The sequence below is a fragment of the Sturnus vulgaris genome, chromosome Z, assembly GCF_052056855.1.
Source record: "Sturnus vulgaris isolate bStuVul1 chromosome Z, bStuVul1.hap1, whole genome shotgun sequence".
NCBI lineage: Eukaryota > Metazoa > Chordata > Aves > Passeriformes > Sturnidae > Sturnus > Sturnus vulgaris.
In genome coordinates, this window is record NC_142283.1 from 12,393,636 (window position 1) to 12,409,081 (window position 15,446).

Here is a 15,446-nt window from a genome sequence, read left to right on the forward strand (position 1 = left end):
GAAGCTGTAGCTTCTGTTTGATGCCACGTTTCCACAGTTTTTGTTTTAACCGTGTGGAATTGCAAAGGCTTAACATGCTGAGTAGGAAACCTGGAAGGTTTTAGAGAAGTTGAGGCTGTGAATATTGGTGGCTGATGAACTCTTACCATTGTGATCATAAGGCAAACATTTTGACTTGGTAGTTTCAAGCCTCGACAGGTATTTCTAGGAAATTGTTGAAGAGAACAGTAACTACAGGGGTGTGTACCTTCATTAAATTCACCTTTGCAACTAATACTAACCTGAAGACTTTCTACAGCACTTCAGAAGCAGATAGAAACCTCAGTCTCTGGATTAAAGTTGTCATAACCATTTGTGCTGTTCTACACAGAGGAGGAAAAGCTCATCAGTGTATTTGTATGAATGTATGTTCCAATATTTTAAAATTTGATTCACAAATTTATTTTGTTCCACTTGTTTTTTTTAATAAATGCTGTCACTTTGTCCTTCCATGTGACATATGAATATATTATAGGAGAGTAAATATGCCATTTTCACTTCATCGTGCCTCCTGGAATTTCACTTTACAGCCCAGGGCTTTAATACTTTCCTTCTATCAGATGTGGTATACCAAGTCTGGAATGCTTTGTGTGTTTCCATTTATAGAGAGCTCCAGAAGATATTCAGGAGAATTAGAAATTATGGGGACTTTCCCATGTCTTTAAATTGACCTTTATGGCACAAAGTGAAGGAGCTAACACCATGTCACAGAGTAGATTATTTCTGAGTGAACCGAGTGTTTTGTGTGAATCATGTTTTCCGTACGTTGTAAAAACTCTCTGCAGGATGGATTTTGATCCATGTTTCCACACACATCAGCTGCCCTTATTAACACTGACTACTACCTTTCACTGCTCATAAAGAGAAAGCTGTTGGTGCCTTTAGTACCAGCAAAGTGCTGCTCTTCCCCTGGATGGAGTTACTTGTGGTAACTTCTTTATTGTTGCTTGCTGAGATTGTGTGAAATTTTTCCAACCATGCCAGAAGAGTCTGTGTATTTCCCACTAGAGGGATGGAAATGGACATCATGATCTTCTTAACAGATGACAGTCTAAATGTACAAGTCTGTGTCTTCAGACTACTTAAACCCCACACTGTTGTATGTCTGTGTCAACCAAACTTATGGCTGTTCATTTTCTTTTCTACATTGTTTCACTTTTCATGAACTTGATCTTTACTGAGCAGGAGGTGTTATTGCTTAGTCTTATAATAAAGTAAGTTGCTTTGGCTTTTCTGTTTTGTAGTGTAACCTCTTGTATTTCTTCGTATCTCTTCCATGAGAATAATTCCTGTATATTTAGCTGCCTCATATTTTTTTTCCTGCACACCTGTTGCTATTGTGTGCAAGCATGGCCATCAGTATTTTGGTTCTGTCTTTCACTACTTTGCTTGTATTACATGTTCTCTCCCTAAGGCCACTGCTGTTGCCCCTTCCTAAACAAAATACTGCCTTTGATATTTGGCCATCCATGGACATTGAGATTGAAGCTCTTTTTCAGTGGTGTTAATAATTGAATCAGTATTTCATTGTCCCCTATAGCATATCCCCTCTATGCTGTGAGTTCTGAGCTATAAATGTGTTAGGTCTTCCCTGGCACCTCTAAGTATCAGCATGAAATTAGGAACTGTTCCCCTGCAAGGACTGCACATGTTCATATTCCCTGAACACAGGAAACAATTGCTAAGAATTTTTGAAGATTAAAGAAGTTCATTTCAGAGAAAACGGAGAAATTAATGTAATGCCTGTGCACAGTTCAGGGCAGCATGTCTGTTGAGCAACCTTGCTGGAAACGATCCAGTAACGCAGGTGGCTGCCAAACCCTCCCCTCTCCACCAGCAAAACAGAGCTTGATCACAATGGGTGCTCTGTGGAAGGGGTGCCCAGCATTCCTCCTGTGTTTCCCCATGTGAGGAGCACGGCCTGCTTTCTATATTTCTCTCTCAACTAGGGACATGAAAGGAAATAGAGAAAACACACTTGAATAGACTGTGTAGGCTGGGAATGTAAATGTAATAATAGGCAGGAGTGAGAGATGTGGAGCTTTTTTGCCTGTAGGTACCAAGTACTTTTGTGCTGTTCCCTGCACCCTGGTGCTGTTTTGAGTAACTGCAGTTTTTACTTTAGTTGCTCTGTGTCTGAACATGCAAGTGAATGATTTCACTCCTTAGCAGGGTTTTTGCAAAACTTTTGTCCTTACTTTTTCTGTTTCATAGGACAGTAAGAATTAAATGTGAAAAACACTTGCTTTCATAATTTTTGCTGTAAGAGGAGGATCTTTTTGAATTCTGAAATTTTTATTTCAAAATCTCTTGAAATGTGGGTATTTTAAAATCAGAACAATCTCCCAATATGTGCAGTTAAAAATTATTTAGACATTTTTGTGTGTTCTTCTGTATGCAGATGAAGAGACTTCCCTCAGCTGAATTTACAAGGTGAAATTGGTAGAGACTCTTCAGGAGCAATACTGACCACTGATGCAAGTCCAAAGTACATAATCCTCCACATTTTGTGTGGCAGAAACTTGTCTAAATGCAGTAATTTTTTTCTTTTAAATAGTCCAGAAAACACTGTAAATATGCTTTATCTTTTTAATCTGCTTTTCATAAGTTTCATAAGTCTGAAAAATAATTATGTTAATAAGATGGTTCAGCTGTATCCTTCTTTTCCTACCAAATGCTGCATTCCATCTTGAGTTACAAGTTCCAGCCGGAAAATTCTAATGTGATGTATTGTTCCTGAAGTTTCTTGGGAAGATTAACAGGATTTGAAGATATGTTGCTCTCAGTCTTACATCCAATTTATTGTATGTGCAGTTTCCAGACAAAAATAGTAGTTTGGTCTTTCTTATGCTTTAAGATGTGCAAATGACTTTTGTATCATTTGCATTTGCACCCACTTAAATCAGAGTGATAATAGAGGGTGGAGGTGATCAAGCACAGTGATACTAATATGTCATATTAAACAGTTCTGGCTTGTTTTGGTTGCTTGGGGGTTTTCTTGTCTTTTCTTAATTGGTTTCTGAGTCATCATAGAAGGACTGTAATATCAGTTCAAGGCCTGCATAAAATTAATTCATTGACAGTAAGGTGATACTATCAGCTTTCTTTTTTTCTAATTCTTCCTTAGTATTTTTGAATTGTTGTAACCTAAAGCTGAGATATGTTTGTTTCAATGTTGACATGCAACTGGCACAGCTTCATCAATTTTAATTGCCAACTTGATATCATATTCCTAAAGATTGACCTTGAGTAACCAGTAAGAGTACATTTTTTTGTTACATAAGCTGTGATTTGTCTGCATATGTCAATATATAAAGACAGAATACTTCCTGTTGGAATTAATAGCTGATGGTACCCAGGTATGTGCCTAACCTGGCAAAGAATAATGTTCTGAAGCAGTAACTTCAGAGCTAGTGCTAATAATTCTGTTCTGTGTGCAGGTGTAGTATGTGCACATGCAGTGTGCCCTGTAATGGGGCGAGTTTCCTCCTTACGTAGCATTAGCACTCATTGTGACTGGGAGGAGTGGTGTGTGTGCTGGCACTGTTCTACCATGGTTTTGGGATTTTCATTTTCTGCACCTGCATTGCTGGGAGCCTGTAAATGTCTTGTAGATTAGGGTAGCAAAGCCTGCTCTGAATCAGTGGTTCTCACATAATTTTTGCTCTGTGGGCAGGTTCAGTGCCCTCTGGAATAGATGTAAATCTACTGACAATGGCCCCTTATCCTGGGAGTAATCCATGAACTCCAAGAACACGGGATCTTTTGGCCCCCAGAGGGAAAACCTGTCATTTTAAGTGTGTCTTCTCTTCCAGGTGAAACTGAGCTTGCCCTGCCTGAGAACTGAGCTAGCTAGGCACAGAGTAGCTCTGAGCCTAGCTGTGTAATCAGGCTGCCATGGCAATGCAAGCAGGAAGCTGTTTGCCAAGCACTCCAAAACTTGTATTCTGGTTCCAGGGATGTTCTGTGCTTAGGCAGAGCAATGACCCCTCTGACTTGTCTCCTTTGAAGGGTTTTGTAACATGCTTTCAGTCTTTCATTTGAGAGGTGTGGGTATTAGGGTGTAGCACTGTTCTGATTCCCAGCTCTCTAGTGCAGGTCTTAAAGGCCCTGCCAGATCAGCCTTCTGACTGGTATGGGAGCCAGCATAAAACAGGGAAGGGCTTCAGTGTCCACCTGTGTATAAACTTGTATTGTAGACAATCAATCTGCATCCACTGCACTAGTCTCTCTCTCTTCCTGTAGGAAAGAGTGGTGGTGAGGTTCTGGCAGTATGAGCTGTAGCACGTTTTGGAGACTGCAGGACAAGTTTTCAAAGCACCGAAAAGGGGAGGGATATGTAGTGCTCATCCTCATGTGTTTTCAGTGTGTGCCTTTGGGTTAGGAAGAGGCAATCCCACAGCTTGAGGGATGGTTGTTGCTGCAAGGGTCTTTTGCAGCCTCTGGTCCCATCATTGTGCCCCTCCTTTGGTCCGGCAAGTCACAGATAGGATTGAAAATAACCATACAAAATTAAGTGTTTTTCTACTTGTTTGATCAGCAAAATAGGCCTCCTGAAAAAACAAACAAACACCATGATGGTTCAAAGGAGAGAGATTTCCAGAGTGTGCAGACAGCCAGGATTGCTCTGGAAACAGTTCATGATTTACAGTGCCTCATCTTCAGTACACTGGGCACTCTGAAGGCAGCAGGATGAGTAGCCAGGAGAAGCTTGTGAGGCACCAAACAGCACTGAATGACTTTGCAAGAGTCATTTCCTATAAATCTTTAGTAAAGTTACAACATGTCTTTGTTTCTTTTCATTCAGACATATGAGAATAATAAGAAAAACCCTCAGCTAACACTAACTACTTGTAGGAGATTGCAGTGTTCAAAATGCTAAAAATACTTTCTTTTTTTGGCAACAAACAGTCATGGTCTTAACAGATAAGGCTGTCCTTGCTTTACCTATACAAATCAATTAATTCCCTTGGGCAGAGAAATGTTAAACGAGAGGTTTTGCTCTGTTCAGTATACTGCTTACTTTTTATATAAGCATTTATAAATTGTCAGGGTAATCACTACTCTTACAAGCCTTAAATAGTCCTAAAAGGAATATGGAGGAAGTCCTAAACCTGGCTGAGCTGCAAGCAGTGTCATACTGGATTTGGTTGCAGAAAGTTACACAATCCTTCCCAGATAATCTAAGAAATGGTGAAAGAATTATGAATTGTTTTCCCTTTGATGAGGATGAGTGTTTTAGGCTTTTTTTCCCCTCTAGTAACATTTAATTGTGCTATTGAGTTATTGCAAGCATTAGTTTGAGGCCATAGCTTTCAGACGTGGTTTTCTTTCAAATTCAAGTAAATAAGCCTGGATTGTTATCAGAAGGCTTTTTGGTCTGTCCCAGGCTTGTTGGTCTCTCCTATGATTTTTAGGCAATTGTTTCATTTTCCAGATCTGAGGTCCATAACGTTTTGGTAAATTGGATCTATAGAGTTATTCACACTCCCCCCTCCTCTTTTTGTACCCTCCTTTAGTGCTGTTGATGCTGAATACTAAGTTTAGATGTTTCAGCATCATCAACATTTTTTTTACCAGCTAAGGTGAACTTTCTTCTACCTTAGAAAATAACGCCTTCATATGATTGAATCAGTAATTTTTGCTGGTCAGATCTTTCTATGATATGGCAGTGTAACTATATGGTCCCTCTTATTGTCACCTACTGGTTTTTATGCTGTTTCTTCTGTGTATGGGAAAGCTCTAGAACTGTAACTTAAAGAAGACAAAATGGACAAATAGAACGTTTTCCCCAGCAGGAATCTCTCATTGAATGCCAGTGGCATTCAAACTGGTCTAACAGTAAGATGTGGCAGAAACACCTTATTTTAAAAAATACCTTAAAAAAAATAAATCGCACCTGGCTTCTGTCTGCCCCTCCCTTCCCACATCCCAGAAACTCCTTCCTTTCAGATTATGCAATTGAATAAATTTAAGTGCAACAGAGGATTCTTTGCCTAGAAGTAGCAGTGAATAAAGAAGGAGCAAGACCCTGCATATTAAAAGTGAGTCATTGAGTTTTTTCCTAAGAGAAGCTAATCTGACTCATCATATTGCATCAAGTTTGCAATACTACAGTCCAGTTTGATATTATCCTTTTGAAGATTAGTTGTGTGGGTTTATATGAAATCAGATGACAGTCTGGTATAGAAATTGTAATTTAAATCAAATTATGAAATCCAAAGCTACTATTATGTTATATGCAAAATAAGCAAAGGTAAAGTACCACTTCAAATGTTTTCTTTTAAAGTTTTAAAATGTAAAAATGCATTATGATTCTTCAGTGGGTAGACTTTTTGCTAGCCGTCAGAGGAGAAAGAGCAATGTTGTTACTCTAGAAGACTCCAAGATAAATTGATTTTTCTCCTTGACTATTTTCAAGATCTTTCAGGAAGCCTTTACTTTTCATGAATTAAACTTACTTTTTCTATAAGATAAACCACTTGTGAATCCTGAAGAGACATGATGATCCCTATCAAACCTGAGGGACTTTGGGAATATATTTATAGGACTAATGTACTACAAAGTCATTTTATGATATACACAGCAGTATCAGATGAGTGAGTTCTTGGTGGTCCTTATGTACTACCTTTATTCTTCTTTCTTGCCATGAAGAATAAAATGTGCTTTTGATAGAAGAGCAGAGAATTATTTTAATTCCTTGCTTATTCCATGAGACTGCTCCAGCCAGATATTTAGCTAAAACAAGGCATGGGAGAAAATGAGCTCATGTATATGTTTTCAGTATAATTTTTTTTTCCGGTCAGGGAATGAAATCTCTATTATTGTAATCACAGGTGCAAAATTCTGTCATTTTTACTGTTTTTTGCTTCATGGTGAAGGGAAAGCTGCTGAGGAGGTAATTTGTGGTTTTGTGAGGCTGCTTGACAGCTGTTAATAGAGATATAACTGGGTTTTTGCTATAGGTGAAATTTTGAATTCTAGACAACATAGAGAATTAATTCACAGTTTTCAAGCTGCTTGCGGATAATAATAAACAATAATAAATGAGGAGGGGGAGAAACTTGCCTGAGCTCTTTACTTGTGTATGCATGGCACTGCAAAAGTGTAACTAAGGCAAGGGCACATATTTTCTGAAGTCAGCTGCAGTGGGTGATGTGAATCACACCTCCTTTGTGAGTCACACCTTGGTGAAGTGGTTGTAGACTCAGTTTGGTTACAAGGGGTGTCATACCATGTTGAGCTCTCATACTGACATCAGTGGCAGTGCTCATTCTTTGTGCAAATCACAGCTGAGACACAAGCACTTGAGTTCACCAAGTGAAAAATAGATGGAAGAGTATTTTTTGTGAACACATCTGAGTGTTTAGCTTGTTGAAAACAAGAAGTGTGATGTGTTTGTTGCTTCTCCTTATCTGTTGGAAGAATGTTATAGTTTGTATGTGTGCCACTTCTCTTTTCTCTGCTAGCTTCCTGAGATCAGCTTTCAAGCTTTAAATTCTTTTGTTGTGGCTGTTCTCTTCCTTAAGAGATTTTAAGGTGGATTTTAAGACTTTCAACATTTTCCTTGCATTTTGAATGATACTGAAGTTAGCTTTTTTTAAAAAGAAAACCCTTCCCTTCTTCTGTTTTCTTCCCCCTCAGATTTACAGTGGTCCTTTTCTATGTGCATGTATTTTGTGTTTTCTGTGTCATTACTTCATATCAGTTTATAACAGATCTTGAGATCTTTTCTTTCTTTCACTTATTCTTGCTTTTTTAAAATACTGTTAACCAGAATATTTTTGATTGACGTATGAGCTGCAGCATCAGAAATATAATTTCGGAAAAAAACTTCTGTGTTTTATTTAGGGAAAAAGCTGATATGTATGAACAAGAATGAAGGAGCAGAATTATTTCAATAATATATTTTCTCTGTTTTTCAAAAAGAAAACCGCTTTAAAGTGAAGAATTCTACAGAATTACAGAATTTGCTTTTCTTGGTGCTGACTTTTTTTTTTGCATGGACTGACATGTGATGGTTGGTTTTAGTGCTCAGTAAATGAACAATGGCAGGATCTTCCATATGAATATTCTTTTGTTTTATCTGCAGTGCAACGAAACTTCCTTCTTTTTTGAAGCACGTAACAAGGTCACGTGCAAACATCTGTGGAAATGCTGTGTAGAGCATCATACATTTTTCAGGTGAGTGATGCAGAAGTTAAGCTGTGTTTTCCATAGGGCCACTACACTGAGTGGGAGCCTTGTTGTACCTGCAGAGTGGTGTAAGACAGGCTTGCTGCCTGGAAAATTTGTGCTCTTGGTTATAGAATGCTTTTAAAAGCCAACACCTGATGTGAAACAGTGTTCTTAAAATTGGATAGTTTGATGGTGTCTTCTGTCTTAGCATTCCTTTCTAAACAGTACTTCGGGTTGCATATAGTAGGCTTTATTGGAAATATTCACAAATGTATATGGCAGGATTTAAGTTGCCATATAGATTTTGATGCCCCAGTACCAAACATCTCAAAGCACCTGCTTTTATTGTTTTACTTGTTTTTACTGTTGCAAAAAAACACCAAGAGAAATGTGCTAAGGTGTCTAATTGGGAACTGGTGGATAGAATCCTCTGGGCTGCCTTTAGCAGTTCTGTAAATGACTGAACTGAGTCCCTCCTGCAGTCTCACTACTGTGGCAGCGTGGCTTTGCCTTCTCCTAAAGTTAGGTGAAAGGCTGCTGGTGCCAGCAATTTACACTTGACTCTGAAATACAGAGGTGTGTAGTCAAAGTAGGGGGGACAAACAGATGGCATTGGGAGACTCTCAACTCCCTAAGAGTCTGTCCAGAGGTAGGGATGAAGAGGAACTTGCAGAAAAAAAAAAATCTTTTGAGCCCAGATTTCTATTCTTTTTACTTGACTTGGGAAGGGGACTATAATTCAGACCTATCTATGCAACTTACTCTGTTATTTTATTTTTCAAACTACACAGGGTGCCAGAGAATGAATCAAACTCTCTGTCAAGAAAAGTCAGCAAGTTTGGATCCTTAGGTTATAAACATCGGTACAGGTGAATTTTTTTGATTGTTTAAACTTCAGTTCATTCCTCCTTCATTCCTTTTCTCCTCTTTCCTTCCAAAGAAAGAACCCCCCCCCCCCCACCCCCCCTCCCAGAATATGACCCAGTATAACTCTGAAGACAAAAGATGAATCAGGGCCATTTTAACAGACTCTCCCTGGGAGTCTGGCAGTTCTGGGACAAATGGAAGTTTCTTCTCCAGGTCCCCAGAACTGGTTGAGGGCAGCTTTAGTCTGTACTCAAAGTGGAGAGCAGCTTTGACAATTCTTTAAAACATTACCTCCTTAAAAGTCTTGAAATTATGTTCATGTCCTAAAGAGGTTTTCCTGACAACTGGGCAACGCCAAAACAAGGGTGTATCTTTTCTGGCTTGAATAGGTGACAACATTGGGTGAATGTTCAAGGCTCTAAACCTTGAAAGATACTGTAGAGTTGAAATTAATGGTGGGTAAGAGGACTGTTTCCAGTATCATGCAAGAAATAAATGGATCATAATGAGTTAGGTTGATAATCATTGGCCTATTTCATAATCTGGATTATGTGAGTTATCAGACTCTGGCATGATCCAGATTCTCTTTGCTGTGGATAACAGGACAATGATTGTCCTGCCTTCTGTGTTTCTAGTGGATCCTGGCCTGCCATTATCTTGACCTCATCTAGGATAATCCAGTGTAGGAGTTCACTGAATTCCTGCCAGGGTACTGCAGATGGGATTTTTCTGTTGGGCCACTTCAGCAGATTGGAGCAGGACACTGGTGCTGGGGAGGAGAGAGCTTTGTACTGGCAAGAGCTTTCCAATCAATTAAAAAAAAACATGCCATGAGGCAGTTAACTATGTTTGAGCTATTGCTGTTGGTGGTGCAGTTCAGTTCAGTTCCTCTTTTAATAAATGTCACAGGTGATCTGTGATCAGCCTTACCATGTTGGGATGATGGTTGTAACTGACAGCTTGGGTTGTCTTCCCTTTTTGCCTTTCGTCCCCTTTGTAGCACCAAAAGCAGTGACAGTGTTGAGTATCTGTACACATTGTTATCTCTGAGCAGAAACCATAACCCCACTGTTTTCCTGTGTAAGTGGGGGGACCATAATATTTTTATTGTCTTGTGGGTTGTTTTTTTGTTTGTTTTTTTGTTAATTTTCTAAGTACTTCTCATTGTGTGTCAGAGAGTATTCAGGAAGGCAATTTTCTTGTCTTAAGATTGGATGCTTTGGAGGTCTTTGGGGATGAAAGGTCCTATTCCCAGATGCTTTGTTAAAATTTCTTCTGGAATTTGCAGGACTGTCATGGTTGCCAAACTTAAAAGTTGAGCAGAAGAGTTTTTGGGCTAGCTTGGGAGCATGCTTTAAACTAACTAAATAAAAAACCCACATTACTGTGATGAAGGGTTAGGATTTGAGATTTTTTTTGTCCTTTAATTCGTTTATAATTTTGAAAATATTAAAATTCTGCAGTGCTGACTATCTGTGAATGGCTATTGCTAAAAATACTCTCAGTATTTCATGGAGTCTATTTGCAAAATTCAGAAAATCCACATATGTAATTTGTGTATAGTTGCTGGGTACTTTCTAGTACAATAGCTTTAACTTCAAAATCATCAAACTTCAGTTGTTAGGAAATGAATAGTGACAATTACTTCTCTTGTGTAGTAAGTTTGCAGGAGCAAATATGGAGTTTTGGGGAGGAATATGAATTTTAGATTTTTGTTATGACCACTATATTCTGTTTAGTCACACTGCGAAGAACATTAAAATGAGTATAAAATAATTTATTTAAACTTAATAATTTACTTCAGTTGTGCAGTGAAGAAAAACCTTACTGTAAATATGAATCAAGACTTTTACTCCATTTGTTGTCATCTGGGGCTGTGCTAGTAAGAGTCTTTTATTACAGTTTGTTTTGCAGCCTTTCAGGCTGTCATTCAACATGCCAGAGGAGCAGCCCTTGACTGGAACTGAACAATATTAAATATATGTAAAAATTATTAAGTATGTTTTCCTGGGAGGAAAACTTACAGAAAAAGTTCAGGAAGTAATAATATTTCTTAAGAAAGTCATATGTTAGAATATTCTAGGTTATAAAAGGTCATGCTATCTTAAGTTATTCCTAACAAACCAGCATTTTGTTTCAGTGGCTTATCTCCATTTGAAAATGCCAAATATAGGGGTGGTTGGCACAATCTCTTGATGATTTTGCCAGTGACTGATTCAAAACAAAATTCAGAGTAGTGCTACTCAACTGGAGAAGCAGAGGTGGGATGACAAGTTAATAGCTTTTTTTTTTCAACCTGAGGATCGTCTTTGATACCTTCTCCAAGTGTTTCCTCATTATTTTGTTGTGTTTTGAAGTGGCAAAACGTCATTGCGAATGACCAGAGACCTTTCTGTCCAGCTTCCACGGCCTGACCAGAGCATTGAAAGAAGTCGCAGCAAGACTTACCCCAAAAGAGCACAACAGACAGGTAAGTCCTCTCTGCTGACCTGGCAAAAGATGTCTTCTTTTTTTGGTTCATTTTGTCATCATGAGGTGACTCAGAACTGCTGCAGTGTCCTTGAAGAGCTCTCGGAATGGATTCTGTGTTTTGCCTTAGGTCAGTATTTATATCCAAGCTTAACAGGATACAACATCTCCAGCTTCCCAGATAAGAGTTGCTGTGGATTAAGGAGGACAAAACCCCATGAGTGTAGGTCTAATGTATGGGTTGAAAGGGAAGTTTCAAAACAGGCTGGGAGAACATGTTTTTTCTTCAGGAGTCCCATCTCTTGCAAACGAATTTTATGCCTACGTGTCTAGTATCCCATTGTTTGGCCTGTTTGACCCAAGGTGCCACTTTTTTGCATCCTCTTCCCATTTCAAGGACAATATCCCTTTATTTTGATATTAAGTTGTCTTGGTTTGAAAGAAAGGTGTCTGCTAAGGAAGGCAGAAGCCTCTCTTGAAATGGAAAATGTAAACCCCCTCCTTCCTAATTATTATAATTTTGAAATTAAGGAGCTCTAGGCACAGAAATGGGAATAGGAATAACAGTTCTTTAATGAAAATTTAAATAAAAATACAGTAATACAAAAAAACCAAAACACTGACAGAGTCAGAATACAACCTGACACCCCATCAGTCAGGGTGTTGGTAGCAGTCCCATTAAATGGTGGCTGCAGTCCTCCTGGATGACAGATGTGGTTCAGTTGAAGCAGTGATCCTGTAGAAGGGTGCAGTTTTCCTCTGAAGGTCCAGTGATGATGTGAAAGGGTCTGGTTTTCCTCTGGAATCCAGTGAAAAAGGGCTGCTCTGATGTTCCAAATCTCAGATTTTATTTAGGTAGGAAATGCTTGGCTCCTCTCCCTGGGTGGAGCTTCTCCCAATGGGATGATGTGATTTTATCAGTGGGACTCAATGGCCCATTAACAGCCGATGTCTTCCTGGAGGAAGGATGGGTGGTGGAAAAGATAAACACTGCCCCAGCTGGTTTTTAACAGATGGTGACAGAATACATACTTTTGGTCACATCCTGTATTGGAACCCAAGACATAAGTTAAACAGAAGTTAGTGCCACGCAGTTTTAACATGCTTCAGATGTGTGAACAGGAAATCTGTTCTGCACATGAAAGCTGTCCTGGCAAGCTGGAAGTTTTTACAGGTGTTAGAGGAGATAGGATTAAGCTTGGATCACAGAAGTCATGCCCTAGGTAATGGATGCTTCCTGAAATTTGCTAATACAGTTGTCAAGCTCCAGGTCCACATATGATTACATGGGTATTGCTTAGCTTAATCTATGACAGAAGGCACACACAATTCAATCAAATTTGTGCATGGAGTTAGACAAGTGTGTGGGTTTCCTATTTGGGAAAAAATCTTGTCTGGGCTTTAAAATGTAAACAATAGCTCTCTTTTATCGTAGTTTATTATGCTAGTATAGAATTTGACAACCTATTTTTAAAAAGGGAGCAGATATATACCTCCAGAAACCTTCAGTGTTTATCCTGAATGCGGTCTTTTGTCATTTGATTTAGAAACAAAACTGGTGTCCTTTACCTTTCAGCTGTGGTGCTCTTCAAATGTAACATAATTAAAAGTATAGCCTAGGAAAATAGAGACATTACAACATTTTTAAAAATTTTTAAAAAATCATTTTGTTTTTTATTTTATTTTTATTTTATTTTTTATTTTTTGTTTTATTTTTATTTTATTTTTTAATTTTTCTTTTATTTTTTATTTTTAAATTTTATATTTTATTTTATATTTTATTTTATGTAAAAAGAGAATAATTGCTTTGCTTTCTAATTTTGGTATGTTCCATTGTGTGTGCAGTTTTAAGTGGGTGTCTGAGTAGAAAAGAAGCTGTTCACCCTTGAACCTAATGACTTAAACTTTTTTTTCAGCTGGACTGTCCTGTTCTTAGGGCAGCAGTTCAAGCCAAACAGCATTTCCTACCTCATTAGTCCCTGGTTCTGTTTCAGGAAATTTGTGTGGCTATTAGTCAGCTAAAACTCGGCTCTTGGCTTAAAATAATGTTTGCCTTAGCCCAGTCAGTGAAGGTCAGTCTGTGTTGCTGCAAGCCTGTGCATATGTTGTGTTTGTTCATTTTGTTTTCAATCTCTTAGGCTGGAAATGTGAGGAAAAACTGAAACCTTCCCGTAGCCTCTTCTGCTGATGTAATGTGATGCAGAATTTTCTGGGCAACGTGTTTGCTATTTTGGTGGCTTTAAACATTTTCTCCTGCTTCAAAATAAAATGTCTTTTTCACCACTTTACTTACATGAAGTCGTGCAATCTCTATCACCCATCTCTTTTCTTTTTAAATTCAGCTTAACTGATAACCCATGTGTTCTAAGTGTGCAGTGATATTCCACTGGGCAAATGTATTAACTTGGATGATATTATTATTACAATGAATTTGTTTCATTGCCCACACAAAATAGGGGCTGAGGGAAGAGTGGAATGTCTTTCAAATGCCACCTTTCTCTATGAATAAGCATATTTTCTCCTTTTTAAAGAAATCTTGCTTTGCTATTCACAGTGATAAACATGCTCTTCCTCTATTTAAACAGGCTTTCAGAAGCTGAATGAAGACTAATGCTGCTTCTCCTCGTTGTCAGACATGTGATAGTCTATTGTGTAAAATAAATCTGCCTCTTTTAACCTAAAATTGTTCTTAGATATAACAAAGTCCATTTCACACAATAAACTACTTGGCATATTGTAAGCATCATTTGCTTAAATATATTTTCCCAATGTAGATTTTATTTTGTAGACTATTTTTTATCTTGCAAATTAACCTGGTAATCTAAAACAATTTATGAGTTATGTAAAAGTTTCCCTGACTAAAATGTTTGAGAAAATGAAATTACATTGCTTCTTGAAATAAATACTCCTTTTGCATAACGATATTATGCAGATGGTCATCATTGATGGCTAGTCCTTTGTTCTTCATTTTCTGTTTGTAGTATGGTGTATTAAGGTTAAATATAACTTGTCCAACATTTTAAACAGGGTAATTTTAGTTTGGATGTATTATATCTTAAGGTATTTTCTGTCAAATACCACTTTATTTAGGATCCAGTTGGACAAAGTCTTATAATTTAATTTTTTTGGACTGAAAGTCAACTTACATTTACTTCCCCAAATCTAACAACAGCTCACAAATAACTGGTATGAAGTAATTTTCTTCCACGTTCTCTGAGTTCAGCATCTTTCCTCATCTGCTTCTTTCCCTTTTTATCTTTTCTTAAGACTGCAAAGTGAAATGTATTAAAGGCTTCATTTTTGCAGCTACTACAATTAGCAGTTTTGATTTTTTTAAATTTTTTTTTTTTTAGTTTGTTGGTACCAGTGATGGGACCAGCCACAGCAGTGATTTTGGGGACAGTTATAACAGGTGCATGACTGCAGCATATAAAATTGGCATTGTCTCCATCAGATAAGTGTCTGTGAAGTGCTAAAACCTCTAACCTCTGATATCCAATTAAAATCCTTTCCCTTGTTGCTTCTTTTTGTGTACATGCTCTGGTGTTATAAACATAGTATGTGCTTTTTATACTTTTTTTTCTGTCACCTGAAGGTAGAGGTTAGTTATCTCTAGCATAACTGAGCAATGATGTTTCTTTGCCTCATTGGTCTGCTAAAGTATGCTAAAGACCTTAGGACTGCAGACATTTGGTGAACTCTAGGTTAAGCTCTGGAGCAGGTGCCAGCCAAGACAAAGATAGAAAATATAATTTCTGTTTTCAGGAAAAATATTTGTGGTTTAACAGCAAGATTGAAGGAGATGATACTGTCAACAGAGAGAATCTATTTTTTATGTATAAAAGCCACTGACATTGATTGCTTCTCCTGATAGGATGAAGAGTGCAGACCTT

The 15,446-nt window shown here is 38.0% G+C and overlaps 1 protein-coding gene across 1 annotated transcript in view; it reads left to right on the forward strand.

Moving 5' to 3' along the window:
* Window positions 1-15,446, forward strand: part of EPB41L4A (erythrocyte membrane protein band 4.1 like 4A) — a 119,219-nt gene that overhangs the window by 69,465 nt on the left and 34,308 nt on the right. Inside the window, exons 10-12 of the mRNA XM_014877309.2 lie at window positions 8,132-8,223; window positions 9,009-9,086; window positions 11,442-11,554. Coding sequence (XP_014732795.2) covers window positions 8,132-8,223; window positions 9,009-9,086; window positions 11,442-11,554 — 283 coding nt within the window. The remainder of the gene's footprint in view (window positions 1-8,131; window positions 8,224-9,008; window positions 9,087-11,441; window positions 11,555-15,446) is intronic.